We start from the raw sequence: 24,307 nt of genomic DNA on the forward strand, positions 1-24,307 counted from the left end.
AAACTTTGCTAAATAATAAAGCAGAAGGAAAGAAATAGAACCCTATTTATTTCATATATTTCTAGAACACAGACTGCATATGTTTTCTTATTATTTGAAAATCAAGAAAATACAAGGTCTCATCAATAATTTGAAATATGGATTTAGAATTTTCGGAAGCACCTGTTTCCTGAAAATGAGTAGGGTACATTGTATTTTCGGTCAGGAAAATTTAATGGCTTGTGAAATTTCTCCATTTTCTAATTTATACAGCTTCCGTCTTTGGTGAACAACGGCGACTAGAGCCCATGCCTGCTGAGAGGAAAGGAAGGTGGAGAAAAGAAATTGATTGGCTCTTATCTGTCACTGATCACATTGTTGAATTGGTCCCTTCCCAACAGCAAACCAAAGATGGAACAATGGAGGTGAAATACTTCTCCCTGAAGTTCTCTCTCAATCAATTTTATCATATATATTGGGTTGCTTCTCACACCGTAATAATCCTCTCTTGATCAAATAGATAATGATAACATGCCAACGAAATGATCTGCATATGAATATCCCAGCCCTGCGGAAACTTGATGCCATGCTCATCGTAAGCACCTGATATCTTTATAATTTTCAATGGTTAGGAACTAGAGAGGCTAACAGTTACTGATGTTTTAAAAAAATTCCCCTTCTTTTCCATTTTCTGCATGATTAACAGGATTACCTAGATAACTTCAAGGACCAGAATGAGTTCTGGTATGTGTCAAGAGATGCTGATGATGCTGAAAGTAGGAAGGATGACAAGTGGTGGCTACCTACTGCTAAGGTCCCCCCAGAAGGGCTATCTGATGTATCAAGAAGATGGCTGCAGTTCCAAAAGGAATCTGTGAACCAAGTACTAAAAGCAGCAATGGCCATAAATGCCCAGGTTCTATCAGAAATGGCAATTCCTGAAAACTATATTGAATCCCTCCCAAAGGTAAAAGGAGCAATATCCCTGCATTTCATAGAACATTTGTACATTCTTGATTTTTCCTATCTGTTTATTCATTTTCCATTTTGTGTTAGAATGGGAGAGCAAGCCTTGGGGACTCTATATATCGGAGTATTACAGTGGAATATTTTGATCCAGAGCAATTCCTCTCCACCATGGACCTTTCAACAGAGCACAAGATCCTAGACCTCAAGAACAGGATTGAGGCATCCATTGTAATTTGGAAGAGGAAGATGAACAACAAAGATGGCAAGTCTTCGTGGGGTTCAGCAGTGAGCTTGGAAAAGAGGGAGCTCTTTGAAGAGAGAGCAGAGAGCATTCTAATCCTTATAAAACAGAGGTTCCCTGGCATTCCACAGTCATCACTTGACATAAGTAAGATCCAATACAACCGGGTATGAACATGAAACTTACATTGTCTTATCTTTCTTCATTATTTTCTATTTATGTATACAAGCTCAAAGAGACCTCAAATACACAGGATGTAGGACAGTCTGTTCTAGAGAGCTATTCGAGGATACTTGAAAGCTTGGCCTTCACTGTCATGTCCAGAATTGAAGATGTTCTTTATGCTGATTCCCTCGCTAAAGATCCATCGCTGGCTGAGTCAAAAAGAAAACTTTCAGTGGAGTCCCTTCCAGTGGTGGAACCAGTAAAGTTCTCAGGCCCTGGTGAAGAATCAGAGTTGTTGAATTCAGCAGAGACACCTACCTCAATGACATTATCGGACTTCATGGGTTGGCATTTGGATCAAGGAGAAATTGATCAAAAGAAAGATTCATCAGAGAATTTAGAGGAAAATTGTAAAGATGATGATGAGAAGTCTGCAAGCAAACTTGCTAACATTGTGACCAACAAGCAAACTACCTACATAGAGAAGCTTGAGAACTTGGGTGGTGTGAGGAGTCCAACTGCTCGTCATTGAAACAGAACTATAGAGAAAGTGAGAGAAAAAGAAAGGGAGATATAAGGAGAGAAAAGAGTGTAAAGAGAGAAAATCTGTAAAGAGATTGAGAGGAGCTTGAATTCCCAATGTAAATATTCAGACCCCACAAAGGAGTCATTTTGAACAGTGGTCAGTTTTATTACTGTTTCATTCCTATTGTGGATACTGTTGGGTTTGATGCACTTGGGTAATGCTTCCTACTGTATCCTATCCGGATGTAATTGCCTGAGTAGAATTGCAGCTACTGATCTCTGTCTATTCTTACCATTATTTTGGAGAAAATCCATGCCTTTTACATTTCTAGTCTTCCACACTGAATGCAGCAGAGTTTTTCACTGTCCTAGTTATATGGGATTGTTTAATTATAATACTTCCAATAATTAATAACACATATCTGAATATAAACTAGCACCTGTTAGTTTCTTTTGACTAGGTTGGTTGCTCAAGCTTAGAAAATTATGTGTCCATCACCAGGAATACCAGAAACATCAGGAAAGTGTCACTAGAACATTTCCAAACAGTGGTTTAGGGTTATTTGATCACAGAAATTATTTTGGTCATGCCCACATTCATGATCCATTGGCACTGTTAAATATATTGCTCCATTTGATTTGGTTGAAAAGGGATTGGGCATTGTGTGAGTATTTGTGCCAACTGAAGACAAACAGATGGGCATTTGGGTTTGGCATATAAGCAACCCAAAGCGTTGGAGGGGGCTTGGACGCAAGGTGACACCAACAAGGCGCCCAAGGGCTCGCCTAGCGACCAAGGTGACCAAGGCGCCTGGATGCCTAGGTGTCGCCGCCTTGACAACTATGATTATCAGGTAACTTATACAACTAAGAAACCACAAACCAACAAAGATCAAAATCAAAGCAATACCCAAATTTGAAAGTCTAAATAACAAGAAAGAAGGTCTCAAGAATGCCTGGACATACTTACTTACATGTTGAACACAAACAAAAAGGACAATATACTAATCCTATTAACAAAGGAAAGAGTAGGGAAGGATGTGGATCCTTTCCTCAACAATTAGATCTTGCCACGTGGTCCAAGCTTAGGAGGTAGTTGTGGGCCCTTCTTGATGGGTAGAATGTCCCCTGAGGCAGTGGAGCTGAGGTAGGCAAGGGTAGAACCACCTCCTAGTATCAAAAACTTGAGCAACAAGCCTCTCTTGGTGAAAGGAGCTGCAAATGTCTCAAAGAACTTGCTCTGCAATTCCAATTTCACACAAATTCACTAGACTTAACTAAGTAATTACACATGAAAGAAAAGGGCTGTTCAAGATTGTTTCCTTCTAACAGATGCAAATCTGAAAAGCATAACCTGCAACTCAATTGAATCATCTAAGAAGTGAAGAAAGGACATCATAGTTAGTTCACAAGACCTGGAGAGAGTTGTAGGGAGAAGGAGCATCGGAGCCGTACAAATCCCATTGGCCAGTAGTGTTGCCTATGTCCTCCAGGTCGAAGTAGACACTCTTGTCACCGTACTTGGCCACCACTGCTCCTGATCTGTACACACATATTCATCAAAACCTACCAAAACCCCAATTCTAGCCAACGAGTTTGGAATCCAAAATTACTCAATTAAGGAGAATTTGGGTGGGTTACCTAAGGTTCGTGCGGGTCACATTCCGGCGAGTTGGCTTGCAGAAGAGCTTAGTACCGGTTATGGAGCTTCCGGCAAGGCCCTTAATGGCGATCGGTTGTAAAGATGCTATGGTTGCCAGAGACGCCATTGGTCTTCTTTCTCTCTCCACAGAGGCGTTCGTTCTTCCTTCTTGACTTCAGTAGGCAAAGACGGTAGAAATAATTAGCTCGATCTTTTGCTCGGATTTGGATAAGCCACGTGGCGAGCTGGGTTTTTTCTTGAGAGATCAATGGAATCCCATTTAGAGGGTGACACGTAGCGTCCTGGTGGATAAGCCTATCTTTCTTTAAAGCCACTCACAAATGATCCACAAACGGTTCGACCGCTCACTCCATCAGTTGTTTATTAGTGTGATAGGAAGTCATGAAAATTGAGGAGCTATACTCTATTTAGTGAAGGAAATATAGTTCACGGTATCGGTATGGATATCGGTTATCGATTTTGGTATCGATATTGGTACCGGTATTGGGCGCTGATGATATCAATATCAATACATATCAATCGTATCAGACCAATGCAGGATCAAAACACTAGTTTTTCGCTCTTAGTTATAGGGAAAATGAAATAAGAATGATTTGGGAGTTGGGCAATGTAAACCAGTGTTTTTATGAGTTTATGACACCCTTCATAGTTCATACGATGTATGTGTTCACTCACATCTTTATCAGATCGGCACTCTCCGTTCGATTATTATTGTTATATTTGAACGGTCAAGATTATCTCTTATTTGGGACTCCCATTTTCACTCCGACTCTCCCTCTAGGACTCTTTATCATTATTTTTTTGATCTCTAGTTAAACAGGATTTTTATCCCTTCCAGTTTCTTGTCCGGCCCAGTTCCTCAATGCCCCAAATAAAAGGGGGGGCGCAATGGCCATTTCACCCCGCCCAAACACCTTTGCCTGAATGGAGTCCACCCCCTCTGATTAGAGGCACTGGGGAATTGAGCCGAGCAGAAAACAAGAAGAGATAATTTTCCGATTAAACATGGTCCAAAAACGTAATCCCTAATCTTCTCCTTTTTTGAGTTATAAAATTTGCAAATTAAATTCTCATTCGCTCATTCTGCGCCAATGTCAATTGGGACGGTAGTGCACCCCAAAAAAAAAAAGATGGTATTTGAGATGCGAATTCTTATTGGTATCGGTATCAAAGGCTTTGTAATGGCAACGTTTTACTGTTTCTGAGTCAGAAACAGTTTTTTGTGTTTCTGTGAATTTGAAGTAATTTTGTATGGTAAAATTGAAAAACATTGTTTCTACCACTATTAAAAAAAAAACAGAAACGCGTATGGGGCATGTTAATTTCCTCCAACAGGAGAATCCCTTCATCACGAATGTTGACGTTCGAATGGGTCTGATAGCAATTAAAGGTAGTTTCGATCATTTGTCAAATGAGGGAAAGGAGGTGGTAACAAGATATGTGGGTTTTCTATATTCAAAAGGGTGGGTAAGTTAGGGGCACGGACCTCACATGTTATGGGGTTTTGAAACAAGAATAATCAGGGTTTAAAAACCACGGGATTGGATTCCAGATGGATCCCACCACCCCGGAATTGGTGTTCTAATGCCTTTTAGAGCTTATCCACATAAATATCGGCCAAGGCAGATCAGAATCGGAATCATTATTCTTAAAACCGTAGGAATAGTTAAACAACGAAAGCTGCATTTTCCATTTTTTGGTATGTTTGGGTGAGTTTTGAAGAGTGTGTAGTGGGAAAGTGTTGCGGCGAAATTTGACCCGTCGTCCATTTGGCCAAGCTGACCTGCATAGGTAAACAATACCAGATAAGAGAGTGTCGACTCGAGTCAGTTAGTACACTCCGATGCCTAAGTCAGACCTCTGCAACAGATTACTCTCTAATTCTAAGAGCTTGAAATAAGCCAAGAGAGTCCCCCTTACCTGGGTTAGGTGTGTCTATTTATAGCTTCGATTTACTGGATCGGTGTGTGAACTCCTTGTTTATGGACAATAATCTTGACTTCATATAGTCCTAGGTGTTGCTTTCTAGGCTCGACACTTGTTAGGTTAGTAGTCATGAAGGAAGCATGACCTTGACCCAGCCAGGGTTCGTGGTTACGTTAGTTAACCGTCTTAGGCATTTAAAGTTCTGAGACCGACCTAAGTTGACTAGCCTGATCTGAGTCGACTCGATGACAGATTCGTGCGCTTTTCCATTCTACACAGTTTACTTTGGTTGACCTAGTTAGATCGGTTATGGCCTGATCTTCCACATGTCATCCTTGGATTGGTTGATTTGAACTATGACTCATCAGAAAGTAAACAACTTTTCCTCACCTTTCCTTAAGATTTTCTTCACTACTTATCCACCACATCACTTCCCACTTCCCAACCAACTAAACAAGGTATAAGGGATAGTAGATATATATTTATGTAAAAAGTAGATTTATAAAGGGTACGAAAAACGAAATTGTTTACTGAAACTGAGAGTAGTTTAAACCAAAATAGTGAAATCATTTAAAAATGGTTCGATTTTGGTTTAAAAGTTGAGATCGTTTATTTAATGTTTTAAATCAAACCGAAACATTTAAATCGGTGATTAACCAATTAATATATAATAAGTTAAACCATTAATGATTAGAATAAACAATAAAAAAAACTTATAACAATAAACAATTCAATTTAATGTTAAATTTACAATCATTTCTATAAAAAATATAAAGGATTAGAAACCGTTTTAATAAATGGTTCAGGTTTCGTTTATCAAAAAAAAAAAAACCTATACAGTTTGGTTTTGATTTCTACCCCTTAAGGACCGATTCAAGGGATCTTCGGCGGATTCAGTAGCGGATTCCACGTTTTAAAACCCTGTGTATCGTATCGTAGAAGAAAGAAGAAAAATGAGATGAAATTCTTCTGTCACCCGCCACATTTGTAGCTTTTAGATCAAATAAGATGAGATGAAATTGGTAGCGTTTGCTCCAGTTGCACACACGTACACTTAGTGTATGCGAAACCCTATTCCTCTCTCTCTCTCTCTCTCTCTCAACTGTGTCACACCTTCTTCCTTCTCGCTCCTTGGAAATCTCAGTCTCTTCATGCAGGTAGATACATCAGTAGAAGAAAGAAGAAAAATGAAAGTCATATATCAAGAAAAGGAAATCACATTATAAAAGTAATTAACTAAAGAATCTAAATAAAGGGTTAGCCAAAACCAAACAAAACAAAAAAATTAAGAAAGAGAGAAACCCTCTCTCTCTCTCTCTCAGGACATTAATGGTACGTGGAGATTGTTGCTTTATCACTGCAGAGATCACAGCTTCGTCTTCTTGCAATTCTTCATTCCATCGCCTTACTCACAGGTTCATGGAATAAGAAGTGCATGAAGATGAAACAGTGATCTGAGCAGCAGAGGCAGAGCAGAAAGAAGATCTCGATAAAAGAAACAAGTTTTGGCTCTCTCATACGAGGGAATTCTTGTCTCGTATAAGCTGATGTATTGAGGTTTTCTTTCTTTCTTTCTTTCTTTCTTTGGTTCTTTTCTTTATCGGGCTTGGTACGAATTAGGCCAAACTTTGTCCGGGCTATTATTAGTTCAAGTCGGCTTAAGTAAATGAGTTACATGACTTATTTACATGATGAACCCCCCCCCCCTCCCCTCCCCTCCCCTCCCCTTAGATCGTTACTCTCCGTTCGATTATTAATGTTCTTTTTGAACGTTTAAGATTATCTCCTATTTGGGACTCCCATTATCTCTCCCAAAGGGAGTTGAAGGAATTATTCACAAGGAGGTTGCAATATCTGACTTTGTTTCCTGATCCTGATCCATAGTAAGTTTGAGTAAGTTTCGTTAGCAAAGCCCGTATCAAATCCTTCAATAAACTTGGATTCTGAGAGTTGAAACGACTTAACCAACCAGCAGTTTTTGTATTACCATGAATATCCCAAGAAAATAAAATAAATTACATCCATTAGCCTACCTAAGTTCACTTGTTTAAAGCAAGGGGGGCAAATACAATGTAATGATGATAGAATAACAAAATTGTTTGTTCTCTCCCAGACCAAAACAAACCCCCCCATGACTCAGACAGAATGTGGATGAAGAAAATGAAGGATTCACTCCAGTTTTACTCTGTCCATATCATTGATCATCTCTTCAAGCTGTACAAGACACATCAATACCGGATACAAAAGAAAGCATCAGCAAGTTTGGAAAGAAGGAAAGAAAGAAAGAGGGAGGACACCTTAAGCATCAATAACTAACAAGCAAGAATAGTAGCAGACCTTTACAATTTGGCGTATGAAGTAGTCACCATAACGCTTTGACGATTTGGATTCTACAACATGAAGCATGTCCTGCATTAACAGCCACAGCTCCGGTTAAATACAGAAAAAAAAAAATGCAGTTCTGATGATTTAAATTGCATAAACCTACGGTTAATTGAAGTATACAGCTTTCTTGAACAAATACCTAGCTTCTTCAGCCAAACATTGAACAGATTACCTAGACTACACAAATCCTCTATTTCCAGCCCAAGAACCTAGACGAGGGCCTTTTACCCAAAAAAACAAACATATAGGAAGGCCCACTTTTCCACAAACACAACAGAAAAGTAGACTGATGGAATCAATTACATACATCGTTAATGTAGAAATCCACATCCGCATTGGAGATAATCTTTCCATCACTGTCAACAGCATGCGTCTTGTGCTTGTAAGTCATCAAGATCGTCCTGTAGGTATGCCCCGAATAAATGTCTCAGAAAATTATAGAAAGTACAAAAAGAAATCAGATATAAATGTCCAAATGCAATCATTGTCCAAATGATAAAAACTCAACCTGAGAGTGGACTCATCCACTTCCATATAAGTAGCAAGCTTCCCAATAGAAATTGTTGAGTACAGTTTCAAGAAGGTACGAACACCAGACAATAACTGCTGCTGCTTCACTTCATAAAGGAACAGCTTCAACTGAAGCCTATAAGCATCCTGCAAAAAAAGACACAGATACCATCGTCTAACTATCTGAAACTTTAGACACTGTGGTTCATGATCATCATGCCCAAAGTCGAATTAAATACACAGAAACAACTGAAACTAAATAGTTATTTCTTGTTATGGGGTCTAAAGGCTAAAACAAAATTTCCAATCTCCTTGGAAAACATGGAATTTTGATCAGCTGGATCCAAACAAAAAATTGAACCAAGCTTGATCCAGAACCTCAAGGTTAAGAGAAAACAAGTAACACAACATAACATGACAGCAACTTATATGGCCACTTAATTCAACAAACAACAGAGAAATTAATCCTCACACTCTCTTGGACTTTTAAGATTCAGCATTAAAACAAAAGGAAACAGATCTCATCTTACCTGTAAGATTTTTTATTTTATTCTTATTTATTTAGTTTTTTTTTAATTTGGGGGGGGGTGTTTAGGAATTGGGATAGACAACTGAGCTGTGAGAAGTAGGAATATTTCCATCATATATATCACCCCACGTGAGACAAATTGTATGTTTGTAAGAACCCAAACTAAATTCAATAAGGCCCTGTTTCCAAGAGATAAAAAAAAAATATTCAACAAAGCCCTGCTCCAACTCTTTGGGGTTGGCATAATATCTTTGTTTCACATGACAAAACCATCTCACAAATGTACTATCACCCATCGTTAGCACGAACTCAATTTTAAAGTACATCAGTTCTAGTTTCCTCACATCCATATCAATACCCCAGATCATTTTTTTCCAATGTGACACATTGCTTCCACAACTGGTCTCAAGCTCTGTCATAAAATTTCAGTTCAGTTTCACATGTATGCGCATTAGCCATACAACAAACAACAAACTAACTTTCCATTTCATCCACCTAATGCAATGGACAAAGCTTCTTCAATCATTTACACCTTAAGGATTACTAGACAACTGAACTAAAATAGTGAAAACAATCTCAAGTGTTCATATAGACATCCTTCAACCCCCCTTCTCCCCCCCCCCCCCCGAGAAAAAAAAAACAAAAAAATAGTGATGTAGATCAAAGCATGAAGAACAAGACAAACAAATTTCAAAAAAAATGGTTGCAGTTCACATGAACAGTACCCGAGCTACTGTTTACGTGAACAGTATTGTGGGCCTAGCTTTGATTATGTGTGGTTCTATTCTAAAAGCCTTGGACAGCAAGCCACTCCAGGATCGATGGGACAGCTTCTAGAAGATTTTGTTTCCGTTTGTTATTTCCTTTTTGTTATTTTAGTCTTTATTAGTCTTCCCTAAGTTTAGCTTTTATTTAGAAATTTCTATTTTCAATAGTTTCCTTTTGTATTAGTTTCCAATTCCTAGTTTCTATTTCCTATTTCTTTAGGGGCAAGATATTGCTGCCTATAAATATGTATGAGCTCTTAGGAGCCTCCCAACAATTTATGATGATGAATGAATATTGCTTTTATGCAACTTGTGTCCTGGTGAGAGGCTGAGTGAGCTGACCCTATCCCCCTTATTCTTGTCTTCTATCTTCTTCTTCCCTTACTCGATACCTTGCTGCTCCTGCTACTGTGCAACTGCAACCAAGTGCTGCTGCTACATCTGTGAAGGCCTGATTGCAACCTTGATCAAACAACCAACACTGCTGCTGCCAATTACACCACCAATTGAGGGTCTACATCTCCTGCAGTTTAGTTTTCTCCAATAGAACCTGCTGCAACTTCATGACTTCAGAACTCAGCAACCAGTGATCCATTTGAGATCATATTTAACGCATTTTGAGAACACATTCTGCCCTTCCTTCGACTGTGCTTGACCTCCCCAACTGCTGGCCAAAGTGATCTCTCCAATAACCTTCTATTTTGAAGGCTGGTTTATAATTTTCAAGCCCTCTTCATAACTCAACATTCTGCCATCAGGATTGGCTGATTTTTGGAGCATAAGATTCATTCAACACCTTCTCCACTCGATCCAAGTTTGGTGAAGTTCTGCTGTCTGATTTGGTTTGAATCCCTTAACCTTCTAATTTCATATTCTGTTGAGATCTCAGAATTAGAAAGATTTTTGAATCAGGGATTTTTTGCATCCCTTCATCTGTTTTGGACCCCGGCTCCATGGGGATACAAACCCCATTCGAGCCCTCTAGTTTCTAATTCTGGTTTGGGTTATTTCTGGCCCTATAATCCCCCTGTTTGGGCCTGCAGCATCCTAGTTAGCTGCTGGTCATTGACTCTTTGCTGGAACTGTTACTGGCCTATTGTAGGTTTTATTGGGGCTAGTTTACTTTGTAAATTAGCCTTACATCAAAGAGAGGTGTTCAGATGTCTAAGAGATTCATTAGCTCACAGAGTAAGAAACTAATTTGATCAGAAATGCAAACAAACAGCTACAGCCTTTTGAATAGAAAATTTTGAGCATACCATGAACACATATTCATAATGCAGAGTTGAAAATGAGGAAGAAAATACGCAAATCTTAAGCCAAGATGCCACAATACTATTATGTTAAAATAAAGACGAAATACAGAGAAAATTTGCAGATTAAATTGAACCCTAACTAAGTTGACTGTTATCTGCAAGACCTGCATAATAAGGTCTAACTGTAATCTTTAATATAAAAAATTGGGGAAAATCCCACGATGCCAGGGTACTACTTCCCTCTCACAAGGGGTTCTTTATTATTTTTCTCTCCTGCTCTGACCATGTGAGCCCAAATACGGATGAAACCGTTTTCTGCATTGCCATAAGTGTGGCGTTCAGATTCCTCTCCCACACTGGTGTCATGGGGAACTCCCTCCCATAAAAATTAAAAAGAAATACATAACAGTTGGTCAATACTCTTTTGGATCAAAATAATAAGATCCTGATTCAGTACAAAGTTTTCTCCAATTATAAGGGAAAAGGCATGGGCCAGGAAATTTTACCTGGTTGTAATTTACTAGAGGTTCTTCATAAATTGGAGCTGATGGGGTTATGAACTTGGGACATGCGTATGAGAAAAGCTCATCATACAGGGAATATGCCTCATCATCATATCTCTGCATCCTTATCATTTTCTCACCGTACTTCTCCCTTAATTGAGAGTTTACATTCTCCTCAACAAGTTTCACTTGGGGACACAAAGAGAGACAAATTGCCAATAAGGCATACATCTGCTCATTCTTCTTCAATATCTGCTCATATTGTGGGGATTTCTGATGAAAATTCTTGGTCTTATAGATGTACAAAAGAATCTTATTGAATTCACGTATTGCCTCAACATACCTGCAGAAAAGCTAATTAACATATTGGTGCTGGATCGCCAAAAACATTACAATACGAAACACAGTATAAACTGAATAGATAGAGTATCAAGAGATGCGTCAAATATCAAAATAATTAAAAAGAAAAACTAAAATACTGGAGGTACAGCATATAAAAAATGAAGAACACTTTTAGCTTTCCCGATTTCTTTATTTCCGTTACAATTAAAAACCCCACAAGGGAGGCTTTCAGTATGGCCTGGTGAATAAATAGGGACAAGTGGTTATGCTGGGTCAATACTATCATTTCCAGATTTCTTTATTTCAGGCATTCACTAGAGATTTACCCAATTTTAACTTATAATTATGCAATGTTTGAAAATGCAGGCACTAAATGCCCACAGGTAACATTACCAAACTTCGATCACATACTATTGAAATGTCTCCATCAATTCAACTTTTTCAGTTCATGTAGTGAGTTATGCTGCCAGTACCTTCCATTCAAATACTCTAACCCCCCCCTCCCAAGAGCATAAGTCATCAATTGCTACTTAGCTCTGCCATGACTCCATCTAAAATCACTTACTTTGTACTAGTAATGTTTCATTACAAATTTGTCAGTCACATTAATCAAATAGGAAGAAATATAGTAATTGTTTTCAAGCAGAATTCTTGAGGTCGCTTTTTAATGGAGGGGCAAAGTCAGAATCCATATCTCAAAGTTGTAAAGTCCATATGTTTCCTGGATCTTCTTCTACCTTATTTTTCCTGAATCACTTCTTCCTGCCACTTCTTACTACTAAAGTGTGAGTCCAAGTGTGAGTCCATGAGTAACATGAAGTTCAACGAGAAAACTTCAGACTTCTTTCCCCCCCCCCCGCCCACCAAACTGAAAACCTATGACATTGTTAATAGCATAAAAGCCCCTTCGGTATCCTTCATGATGCCAAGATTTGCTTCTTCCAATTTTTCCCCCCAATAAGTATGATCTAACATGGTACTGTTAGTAGCATTTAAGAATTGAAAAACTTAAAACTACGTCAAAATGGAATTATGAACAAAATGGGGCATTACTACTTAGATCATGAAAACATCCTGGGGAACAAAAGGTAACCGACCACCGTTTACTAAATTAAAGAAAGAAATACGAACATCCAAAGTTCAAAGCAGAAATGGACATAAATCCAAGAGGCAACACATACCTTCGCAACATAAGGTTGGCAAACCCATAATGGTATATGGTAGTTATGTGGCTTCCAATAACACTGGTGTAAACACCAGGTTGACTGATGTCAATGGGTAGCAAACACTTGAGACCAGTGTGATAATCACCAAGAAGACAATGAACTCGCAGCAAACCCACCATACTGAAATAACCCAACACCTTCAAAACATTGCTTCCGCCATTGTAATCATACCCATCAGTAGCAGTGAACTGTTCCAACCCTTCTTTCTCCTGCTCCAAGATCTGGATGATCATGGACTTCTCCACGAGTGCTTGCAAATAGTTGAGCACACCATACACATTCCAAGCCTGTAAAGTTATAAATGTATAATACTTGGTCTTTGTGAACTTATCTAGAAGACTGCAAAAGCAAGATGCATGAAAGCATATAAAGTGCCCCAACAAGAGTTCATCTGTGTACACTACATTCTCATTGAGTGTTTGATGAAGCACAAGTTTGAAGCCATCCCTACCATGCAAATGAAATATTGAAAAGATATGATAGATAGGAGAACCTCAGAAGTAAGCCATCAAGTAGCATAAGTGATATCAACAAACACCAGCATCATACTGAAAATAGATCCAATAACAAATTCATAAATGGTTAGGAACATAGTTCTAAAACTCGTCGAGATCTCAGCGAGATATCGGAAAACTCGAGAATCTCGAGCTGCTTGAGATCTCAAATCGACATTGTTTCGAGAAACTCGACCGAATTCTCGCCGAAATGCAACAAACCACCTTATAAATAGGCAGCAACTCGTCCCATTTCGAAGGAAACTCGACAGTTTCATGGTTTTGGATCTAGAGACGGGGGAAAGCTTGGATCTTTTTTTTTTTGGCCATATTAGAGGTTGCCACATCACTACGAAGAAATCGATTGATGCTTATTGTGGAAGATTTGGCTACATTCAACTATTGGGAGTTGGGACATGGAAGACTAGTGAAGTAGGGTGCATATGACTAATGTATTGTTCACTGTTGGGTGTCTATGTAATATGCATTGTAAACACTTCACGGTGTAGGGTTTGTAGCAGAAACTTTAAGTCTGTAAATATATTTCTTAAATAATTGTTCAATATTATGTGTCTTCATCAATAATTGCATAATTTACTTGTTTTACTTGCCAATTATGTCTCGTAGTACTCAAACAATGTGTAGAATTGATAATTTTACACACCAAATTGGGTAGTTTTTTACAATTTGAAGATTAAAACGTGTTTATTAAGCCTAAAACAAGCCTCCCTTAAAGTTTCGGAGCCAACTGTGGCTATCTGCCCACCGAAACAACATTACTGAGACCAAAAATAAAAATAAAAACATAAAACTCGCCGAGTTCTCGGCAGTGGTCTTGAGACAAGTTTTTGAACATTGTTTAGGAAAGAAATTTTTTTTTAATATTTGCAGAGAGACTCAACCCAAAATTCTTCTCGGAGCCATCCACCAAGCAGAAAAGGAAGTCCAAATAAAAACGGGAAAATTATCTACGACAATCACCAAAACTAGAACTTCGAATCGAGCAAATAACTAAATTTACTAATATCCAAGCTACTTAAGAGAATATTAAGCAGTACAGTCCAACCAGAAACTAAAACATAAAAAGATAAAAATAAGCAAGCAAAAGACCATCTTTTTTCGTTTCCAATTTTATTAATTAAGAGTGATACCTGATCGTACTGCCTAAGAAGTGCAATCTCCTGCTCAGTTTTGTTCTTCATCTTGGCTCGGTACTGGCAAAAAGACTGGAACTGATAAACAAACTCATCGACCATATCCCACAACCATTGATTCGGCAACTGCATATTGACCACACCATGCAACACAACCTGGAACAAACTACAGTAATTATCCCAAGAATCTATTCTCTGCCTCAGCGTAGGTGACAACCTCGCGTAGAGATGTCGAAACCACATCTCCCTGTACAACAAACAGAAGACGTGGTCGTTATCGACGTAGGGCGCGACCGCATCCACTGAGGGCCAAGGACTCTCCTTAAACATCCGATCGCTAAGCTTCTGAAACGAACCCTCGTACATCTGATGAATCTCATAGACATTCTTCTCCCTGATGTGCCTGTAAAGATGAACCACGAAGGTCTTCACCGAGTCCGGAACAAAGTTAGGATCATACCCTTGATCCTGCCCCTGCTGCTCCTGCCTGTGACCTCCGCCATTGTCGTCGTACCCGGCCGCGTCGTCATAGTCGTAAGAGGCCGCCATGACTGCTCCTTTCACTCTGGTCGGCAGATAAAGGATTTAACTTGGAAATTTTACAAAACCCCAAAAATGAGCTTCAAGAAAAGAAGAGGATTAGCCGATTAGGGTTTTTGTTTATCAACCAGAGATCAGAAATAACGATGAGGGAGAGTCGGAGAGAGACTGGGAGCCCAAGTGTCCCATATAGGATAAGAGATAATCTCGACCGTTCAAAAAGAACATTAATAATCGAACGGAGATTACCGATCTGATGAAGAAGTGTGTCGGACAAGAGCCAAGAGGTGTGTTCATGTCATAAGTCGTAACAGATTTAGGTTATACTACATTGAAAAACCGGGGCAGGTCTGAGCCGGCTTGAACTAGCCCGGAGGACCAAGCTTGGCCTGATTCTTACCGAACCCGATAAAGAAAATAACCTAATAAAGAAAGCGGCAAGAGAATGCTAATCGATCATGTAACCTCTGCACCAGTGCAGGGATCAATGAGAGTACGCACAAGAACATTGTTTTGGATGGGATTTTCAATTTCACTAGCCCTTAATCGATCTTTTCTCTATCTAGGTACAGATTATAAACACAGTATGAGCCAAAACTTGTTTCTTTATCTACTATAGAGATAGAGATCTTAGTTTCGTCTTTCTGTAGCAATGGAAGACAAAGTTAATTAGACCTTAATAAAGCAACAACCTGGATCTTTGTCCCCTCCAGTTCCCTGTCCGACCAGTTCCCCCAGTGCATCTAATAAAGGGGGGTTGCAATGACCACCCTAACCTTGCCTGAACACTTTGCCCCAATGGGGTCCACCCCCCCCCCCCCTTATTACAGGCACTGGGAACTGGGCCGGGTAGGAACTAGAGGAGATAATTTTATGAACAACCTCCACCAATGTCCACCATTATAGGGTCTCTTATTTTCTTTCTTTGTTTTGTTTTGTTTTGTTTTGGCTATCATTTCTTTTGATTCTTTTGTTAACAACTTAGATGCAAAGCGGGCACAAGGGTACATACATTTGCCCCTCTCACACCTTATAGTTGCGAGAGCCTCATGCACAGATATGCCTTTTTTAATGCAATTTTATTTTAAATGTTTTTTTTTAAGTATTGAATGTTTTCCTTTTCCTTTTTCTTGATATATGATGTTTTGGGTATGGATGATTTTCTTTTTCTTTTTTTTCATCTTCTTCTTCTAATATATCATCTGCACGAAGGTGCTATGATTCATGTGGGAGCGAGAAGAAGAAGGTATGGCAGTTGTAGGTAGAGAGAGAGAGAGAGAGAGATTTTACTATGATGTTCGGTATTGGTCTCAGCCAAGACCAATCTAATACTGATCCAGATCGGTTTGCAAGGCTTGAAAAAGCCATTTTTGGGATCGGACCTAAGATCAGCTCCATATCGTCCAATAATAATAATAATAATAACAATTTTAAAAAGTATGAAAAGGCATAAAATTTTAAAATCAAAATGAGAGAAAGAAGTAAAAAAATCAATTTCTTATGAAATATTGGATAAATACAAAAAAAAAAAATTACACTAGTTGAAAATTCTTATTAATTTTTGTAAAAACCCAAAGATTATTAATTAAAAAGACATTAAAAAAACATGAAATGTGATTTATAATTAAAATATGAATGAAAAGTGAATATATTTTTGCACTCTGATCTTCAAGTGTATATTGTAATACCTATGTACTCATACGTGTGTTAGCGAATGTTACCAAATCTGTTTGTGTATATATGGACAGATTGCATTTGATTGGATGTATTTATGGTCAATTGTATAAATATTTTCTTTTCTTTGTGGATGACTATAATCGTTTTACTTGAGTGTGTTTTCTTCGGGCTAAGTGTGATGTTTTTACTATATTTACTCAATTTCTTATGATGATTGAAACCTAATTGGGAACTAAATTAAAAACCCTTCGCATCAATTTAGGGGAGGGGGGGAATATATGTTTTGTCATTTTCAATCTATGTTGCGTGACAATGATATTATTTCTCAAAGATCTTGTCCTGACACCCTTCAACAAAATGGGGTTACCGAACAGAAAAACCCACCACCAATATATACAACCATCCTACCCATTTTTACAACTGACCATAAACACCTCCAATCAAATGCAATCTGTCCAAAGATTTGATAGTATCCGCTAACAATATGTACTGTTACTCAAGAATCGAGATTGAATAAAATGCAAAATCACTTCAGTTTGTTTGCTGAAGGAACCCTCGATATGTCACTTCTAGGGAATAGAAATTAAACCTCTATACGTAAATAGCTTAGCATTTCTCATTGAAGTTGAGGGTACATCATTCCAGTGTCTGAACTGGGTAAGGGGGTGAATTTTTTTCCTGTCCTGTATCCGGACTTGGCTCCTGTCAATCCGGGCAGCCCCTGAGATGAGGCGGTGCGCATTTACCGCCTTACCCCCTGCCCAACGCCTTGTTCGAGCAGGGGTAAGGCAGTCAATGCGCATGCCTCATCTCAAGTGCTGCACATGGCTGCACGCTGCCCAGATTGACTGGGTCTTTTTTGCCTGTTCCCTACCCGGTACAGTGGTCCAGTTCCTCTAATAGGGAGACGGAAATGACGTTTTCCTCGGGCAGTGTGTTGGGCAGGGGGTTAGGTCCTCATTTCCCACCCCCTATGAGAGGAACTGGACCACTGTACCGGGCAAGAAACAGGAGACGATAGTGATCCAGTAATTACCAACCAGGCTAGTTAATCAAGCATATGAGTCACTAATGAAAAGCAAAAAGTAGATCAGTATACCTCTATGAAGGCCCATCAATCTGTAAATTAGTGTTTTTTATCCCCAAAACTTAACAATCAAATCATCATATTAAGATAAAAGCTGTTCAACAACTTCATTTCCTAGGTGGAAAAAAATCACACTTCTATTTAAATAGATATGTTGAAAGAAAGAATAGATGTGTCACTTGTACAATTTAATTTGTTGTTGGACTATGTTACAAAAGATGAAATTTAAGCAAACTATCCATCTTGACACTGCAATAAGTATGTAACAAAACATAAAAATTAACTAACATTCTTCACACTGCAAGCTTGTTTTGATATTTTGCAATGTACATGAAATAAGAGTAGTAACAGTTTCTACTGACTCCATAGTTAGTTTGGCTGTAGGAGAGCTTTTTGCCAAGATTTGAAGTGCTATAGTGAGCAAAGATCCCCCTTCCATTGTCTTCTCCTCTGGCTTAGAAGTGAACACTAAAGGCCTTGTCTCAAGCCCATCTGGAAGAATTGAAAAACCTGAAGGTAATATAGCAATGTTGCTCGAATCGCATCCGGTCATCACTGATTGCATCCCTGTAATGTCGACTGGAGCAAAGACAACCATTGATTCAAAAGCATTTATGCAACTATCTTGAAGTATCCACATACTATTCTCTTTTGATTTCGTTGCCTGAATTAAGACAGTTAATTAATTAGCATTTAACAAAGCAACTTGAGGTATAGCTAATTAAGCTTATAATTAAGCATGCCATCCAGTAGTTCTTGATGATGAACTTACTTGAAGGGTCACTGCATTACCGCGATCCTGTCCTTTGGCTAAGTTTGCTATTGATTGAGCTGGACCTCCAGTTGACATGATATCCCACTGAGATCAATTTAATTTGGTAAGTATGAAGATTATATGACTAATTAAGAAGAGGGGAGGAGATGAATTAAGAAGTACACTCACCTCATTTCGTCTAGTTTCATCTCTTAAGAAATCAAATAGGATATGAGGAGAGACAGACAAAGAAACAGAAGAAACTGCACACAAGATCACCCCTTGAGGTTCTGCTGGGTCATTCAAATTCTTCCTAGAAGCAACTCTTATATCATCTCCTCCCTTGGTTGAGATCTTAGTCCATGTGTGAAAGCTAGATGCACCCAATGAACGACAAAAGCTCCATGTCATTCTCTGTGCCAATTTCAAAATGCTTTTCCTCCCAGCTAGAGTAGCTACGCCTAGCAGGGTTGGTTCAAGAGATCAAATCAAGAATATTTGAAATATTTGATAATATGATTGATGAAGTCATGAAGAAATTGTGTAACTTACCAAGTGAATCCTTTGTGGGAACATTAGTAGCCATAAAGAAAACAAGCCTTTCACATTGGAGCTGCAGAGTTGCCATCCAATGCTTTGCACCAAATGCTAAACCACTATTAACAATGGAACGAAACAGGGTATGAACTGTACTCTTTTGACATTCTAGGTGCTCTACCCAGATCACCTGGCCGGAAGGAAACATTGCATGAATTAAAGATCATTAAAAACACTGGATTGAAGTAAATAGCATTAATTAATACATTTGAATTATATATATGTACCTTGCAGTGGCCATTAGTTTTGTCCTCAATGATGCAACCAGATGGGCGTTTTTTACATTTGGGTGCATCCGTATTTTGTTCAACTTTGTCAATGGATACATCAACTATAGCCCAACGCTCAGCAGATAATTGTTTACAATAACGGATGAAATATACCTCTCTTGTGGGCACCATAGGCGTCAGCATTTGCAGCTCCACGAACATCTGATGTCAATAAACTGATACAAAGGTTAGAAAATTTTCAATGGTAGATATAAGATATTTTCAATTAATATTGGGCTTAATTAATTATACTCTAGCTATTGGTGTGGTCTACAAGGTCTGGAGAGGGTATAATGTATGCAGCCTTATCCCTGCTTTCACAGAGAGGTTGTTTCGAAACTTGAACCCATGACCACTTAGTCACAATGAAACAACCTTACTATAATACCGTTGCACCAAGGCCCACCCTCTATTCTCATTGGGAGAACAAAAAAAAAAATGGAAATTTGAGCTCTTAGTATGCACAAACCCGGCCCATGTGTATATCAGACTTTCATATTAGGACCACAGCGTCCTAGACTCCAAGCCCAGCTAAAGAGCATGGATTCATCCTGGCCTAGATACAAACTCTCTCTCTCCCTCCACCATACACACGCACGCAAGCATATGGTTGAAATGCTAAATTTTTTTGAGGGCGCTGTTCTCTGTTCCACAGCACAGCCTGCGCCCAAGCGCCCAGGTACATGGGGTGGGTGCAATGACCATTCTGCCCCCGCACAGGCTGCCCATGTGCCTGGGCGCAGGCTGCAGTGCGGCATAAAGAACATTCCCCCTTTTTTCGATGATAGATTGAAATACTAAATTACCCACCAATTGTACAGCACCATTTCTGTTTACACCTTCACCACTGCAAATAACATCAACAGTGGTTCCCTTGGAGATCATGCCGGGAAACATCTCCTTCCATTGATTCTACAAAATGGATATGAACTTGTGAGCAAACAGAAATGAATCAAAAGGATACTTGCAGGCAGATCAATTAATCTATCTTTGCAATTGATAATTTGGAAACTGCCCATCTAGCCCAGCCATTGAGTTCTGAAATTAAAGGACCTTAAATTCAAATACAGTCAGGAGGAAATGGAGAAAGAATGAAAATCTTACCACATCCATAAAAGCTTGGACAAGCCGAGGAAGCTCCACAAAGACGACACCAGTCTCTCTCGAAGCCTCAATTGATCGCCTGACCCTTCCATTGCTTGGATTATCAATGGCGAAGACTCGAACATATTCATCGTAATTAAGTATTTCGCGGCCAGTCTCAACACTCCTGATCCATAATGGTTCACCTGCTATGGCCATTTTGGTGACTTCTTCCATGGCTTGATTCACAATTTCCAGAATTCTAGTCTTCTCAAGCCCAAAAATTCCTGTATAGTAGTCTGAAGAATTCCTGTTCTCTTGGTCATTTCCTGCAGAACATGATGAGCTAGGCGATACAGTCCCTGGTGGACATTTCCCAATGGTTGATCGTAACTTCTCTACCTAAAAATTGAGATTAATTAATTACAAGTTTCCTTCAAAATTTAACATCTCACAGTAAAGTGTAGTTAGATTTTGGTATCTGCAAACCTCTGCTTTCAGTTTTGCATTTTCGATGCGTAATTGCTGTTCTTCGGTGGTGGTTATTGTTGTATCTCTACTAGAAGTAGCGAAACCACAATTTGGACAAGAGGCCTTCTTAATTGTGTCTCTCATGGCTCGGTTCTCTTCCCTGAGTTTGTCTATTTCAGATTTCAGTAGAGAGTTCTCGTGTCGCTCTTGGATAGCCTGCAACACCCCTATCAGTCACCATTACGAGAAGAGAAATAGATGAAATCCTCAATGCTAAGGAATTCACTATTTATACTAATATATAATACCTTGATTTGAGTTCTACGGTTTTGAAACCAGAATTTGACTTGCCTAGGAGCAAGACCTAATTGCTTGCTCAGCTGCTGCCTTTGTTTCTCATCTGGATGAGGTGATTCCTTAAATAAACTGCAATTACCAATGCAAATGAACAGATAAGAATGTGAATCTTCATAAAAAGCTTTTCAATTCTCACTATTGATCTGTTAAAAACCAAAATTATACTTCAAAAATATACTCAATCTTTCATTTAATAAAAAGAAACAAAAAAAACAGTGAACCAGTAAAGAAATGAAGAAACTAACGCTTCCATTTCTCTGATTTGCTCAGCCGTATGCCTATGATACTTCTTTCTCTTCTTCTTCTTGTGTTTATCATCATCATCGGCATCATCATCGTCTTGTACTGCATCTGCATCTCCATCTTCGTCGGATCTTCCAGGACCAGTATTCTCACTACTAATCTCGAGCATCTCATCTCGGACTCCACCACCAATGCTTTCTTCATCTCCTTCCTCCACCTCGGGGCTCCTCGTTGCCGCTGGTGTTCCGGCATCTCGGAATACACCGGCCTTGAAGAAGATCAAAGGAATGAAAAAAATAAAAAGAGACGACCAAGTAATAAATTAATTAATTAATGGAGTTTGAGAGAAAAAGAATGCTTACGAGAGTGAGAGAAAGAGCAGGAGAAGCGAAGAAATCTTTGGTACGAGAAGAAGGATGGTTGTTCGACATGTCCAAAACCATGGTGGTTACAGATTTGGATGACGAAGGGACTGTTTTTAAGCAGCATCAATGGCTATGCTCTGTTACTGGTTAGAGAGAGAAAGAGAGAGAGAGAGAAGTTCGTGGGGTATGTTAGATTTAAGGACAAAAAAACAAAGAAATTCAGAGTTTCTATCCTCTCTATCCTCTTTTTCAGAGAGAGAAGAAAGAGAAAGAGAAGGGCTAGTAGATGTTGAATGTTAGATATGTGAGACAGTGAGAGGGAGACTGATCGATCCGAGTCTTCTCTGTGTGTGTGTTGGCATGGCATGCGACACTACACAACTAACTTTTAAAGTGGTTAATTTTTAAATACCCAACCGTTCCCTTTCTGTTTTTAGTTTTGTCATCTTGACTTGAACTGACCTCTTAACTTGGCTTAAGCCGATTTACAGCCGGCTTGGGTGACATGGTTTGAAGTTTCGGTATCTAGGTTCAAAATCCACCGCCCTAGATAATAGCCATTAGAACCCCCAAAATAAGGGAGACAAACAAATAAACAAAAGCTTACAAACATGTGATGAGTAGGGGTGTCAATCGGTCGGGCTTGATCGGTCTCGGTCAGGCCTAGTCGAGTCTCATCAATTTTATAGGCTACATCGTGTTCGATCGTTTAGGCATTCAGGCTTACCTTGGGTAGGCATGGTACGGTTTCATTTCGATCGATCGGTGTTCGGACTTTAATCGGGGCAGCCTTATTCAGGCTAAACGGGTCTAAAACGGGCTAATGAGCCGTTTAATTCTAAACAATCTCTAAACAGTGTGGGCTTACTAATTGACATGCAACCAGAATTTTAAGTTCAAACCATCACACCATTGGACACTCACTGTACACCTCAACTCAAAATCAATTAAAACTTATCCCAATTAAAATAGCAGCAGAACACCGAATAGAAGCACATCTAACAAAGTAAGTAGAGGAAAAAATAATAGCAGCACAACACCGAATAGAAACACTTCTAACAAACTAAGTAGAGCGTAATAAAAAAATACCAACACAACACCAAATAGAAGCACATCTAACAAAGTAAGATCTGAAAACTAAAACTAAGTCTCATCTCACCTACGTTAAGTGTATCTAAATCTAACCAATAAATGTCAAAGACCAACAAAAAAACAAACAAAAAAAAAAATTTTTGAAGGAAAGGAGAGGGAAAGCTTATAAGTTAAAGGGTCGGACTGGGTCGAGCTGCAACAAGAGAGTCTAAGTCAGGCCTGGAATTGACACCCTTACTGATGAGTATCTCATACAAAAGCTTTGAGATAAGCATTTTGTTTCATTTATTGTTAGGAGACTTGGAAGGGTGGGTATTAACTTCAGCTAGCTGAGCCGAGCTGAGCCAAGCTAAGCTAACCCAAGCCAAGCCAAGCCAAAAATATAATTAACCTGCGAAAAAGAAATAAAAGTTTAAGGTGGGGGCGTCATGTCATGTGTGTGGTATTTTCCCGCTCAAAAATTTTCTGTTCTGATCATATTTTGGATGTCCTCACACCAATTAAAGGGTTGAAAGTAGTGAATGCAATTAATGAATTTGCCTCCAAATTCTTCTAATTTATATTTATGACTCTTCACTCTATAACTATTTCTTAAGACTTTGTTACCAAAAAACTATTTCTTAAGATTTCTTGACAAAGTAAAGCATAGAGTCACATACACTAATTAAATCCTTGTAAAGCTAAGAAAATTGATCAATGGTAGAGGTTAATTTACCTTGTTTAAACAGTCAGATTGGAATCCATTAATTAGGTGGGTCCCCTATATAATCATATAGATTCCAATCTGCTGGCTGTAGAATACCCATTATCCAATATAAAAAAACCTAATCTCCTCGATTTCTAACAGGCTATCAGGTTCTTCTTCTTCTTTGCGAGTAACCATTCCACTCCATCTTACACCGTCCATGAGGCGTGGGATCCAAACTCGAGGCAATGTGATCAACCTTCTGATTAACCGTGAACTAATTCGGGCCCACATGAGTGGGGTGGTCTTACATTGACGCAGAATTCTCTGACTTTAAGTATGATTATCTATATGTTTAATGTTTATACATAATTCGATCACAAAGATTGGATTTTTCTTAATCATAAGAATTAAGATCAATAAACCTCGACCTAAGGATTTTACAATTATTTT

The 24,307-nt window shown here is 38.8% G+C and overlaps 4 protein-coding genes across 4 annotated transcripts; 1 reads left to right on the plus strand and 3 right to left on the minus strand.

Annotated features, from left to right (window-relative positions):
* Window positions 1-252: 252 nt before the first annotated feature.
* LOC122648145 (rho guanine nucleotide exchange factor 8-like) lies at window positions 253-2,220 on the plus strand (the record flags this gene model as incomplete). The annotated part of the gene is made up of 5 exons (XM_043841397.1): window positions 253-404; window positions 500-574; window positions 686-946; window positions 1,036-1,356; window positions 1,443-2,220. Coding segments are annotated over 5 exons (1,253 nt in total), but the record flags the coding sequence as incomplete, so codon positions are not given.
* Window positions 2,221-2,725: 505 nt separating this feature from the next.
* On the minus strand, window positions 2,726-3,696 carry LOC122648143 (photosystem I reaction center subunit VI, chloroplastic-like). The gene is made up of 3 exons (XM_043841395.1): window positions 3,521-3,696; window positions 3,295-3,421; window positions 2,726-3,119 (listed from the first exon to the last, which is right to left on the minus strand). The coding sequence occupies exons 1-3, from the start codon at window positions 3,646-3,648 to the stop codon at window positions 2,940-2,942; spliced, it is 435 nt and encodes a 144-aa protein (XP_043697330.1). The 5' UTR covers window positions 3,649-3,696; the 3' UTR covers window positions 2,726-2,939.
* A 3,742-nt stretch (window positions 3,697-7,438) lies between these two features.
* LOC122648142 (eukaryotic translation initiation factor 3 subunit L-like) lies at window positions 7,439-15,264 on the minus strand. Its single transcript, XM_043841394.1, has 7 exons — window positions 14,632-15,264; window positions 12,942-13,273; window positions 11,422-11,761; window positions 8,362-8,510; window positions 8,161-8,254; window positions 7,806-7,877; window positions 7,439-7,682 (listed from the first exon to the last, which is right to left on the minus strand). The coding sequence occupies exons 1-7, from the start codon at window positions 15,181-15,183 to the stop codon at window positions 7,638-7,640; spliced, it is 1,584 nt and encodes a 527-aa protein (XP_043697329.1). The 5' UTR covers window positions 15,184-15,264; the 3' UTR covers window positions 7,439-7,637.
* Window positions 15,265-18,102: 2,838 nt separating this feature from the next.
* On the minus strand, window positions 18,103-22,278 carry LOC122648144 (homeobox-leucine zipper protein GLABRA 2-like). The gene is made up of 11 exons (XM_043841396.1): window positions 22,075-22,278; window positions 21,715-21,980; window positions 21,421-21,538; window positions 21,131-21,328; window positions 20,663-21,043; window positions 20,369-20,470; window positions 19,517-19,720; window positions 19,245-19,419; window positions 18,882-19,153; window positions 18,711-18,797; window positions 18,103-18,602 (listed from the first exon to the last, which is right to left on the minus strand). Exons 1-11 carry the CDS (start codon window positions 22,153-22,155, stop codon window positions 18,222-18,224), a joined length of 2,265 nt encoding a protein of 754 aa, XP_043697331.1. The 5' UTR covers window positions 22,156-22,278; the 3' UTR covers window positions 18,103-18,221.
* Between the last annotated feature and the right edge of the window lie 2,029 nt (window positions 22,279-24,307).

Source organism: Telopea speciosissima, unplaced genomic scaffold (genome assembly GCF_018873765.1).
Source record: "Telopea speciosissima isolate NSW1024214 ecotype Mountain lineage unplaced genomic scaffold, Tspe_v1 Tspe_v1.0506, whole genome shotgun sequence".
Classification (NCBI taxonomy): domain Eukaryota; kingdom Viridiplantae; phylum Streptophyta; class Magnoliopsida; order Proteales; family Proteaceae; genus Telopea; species Telopea speciosissima.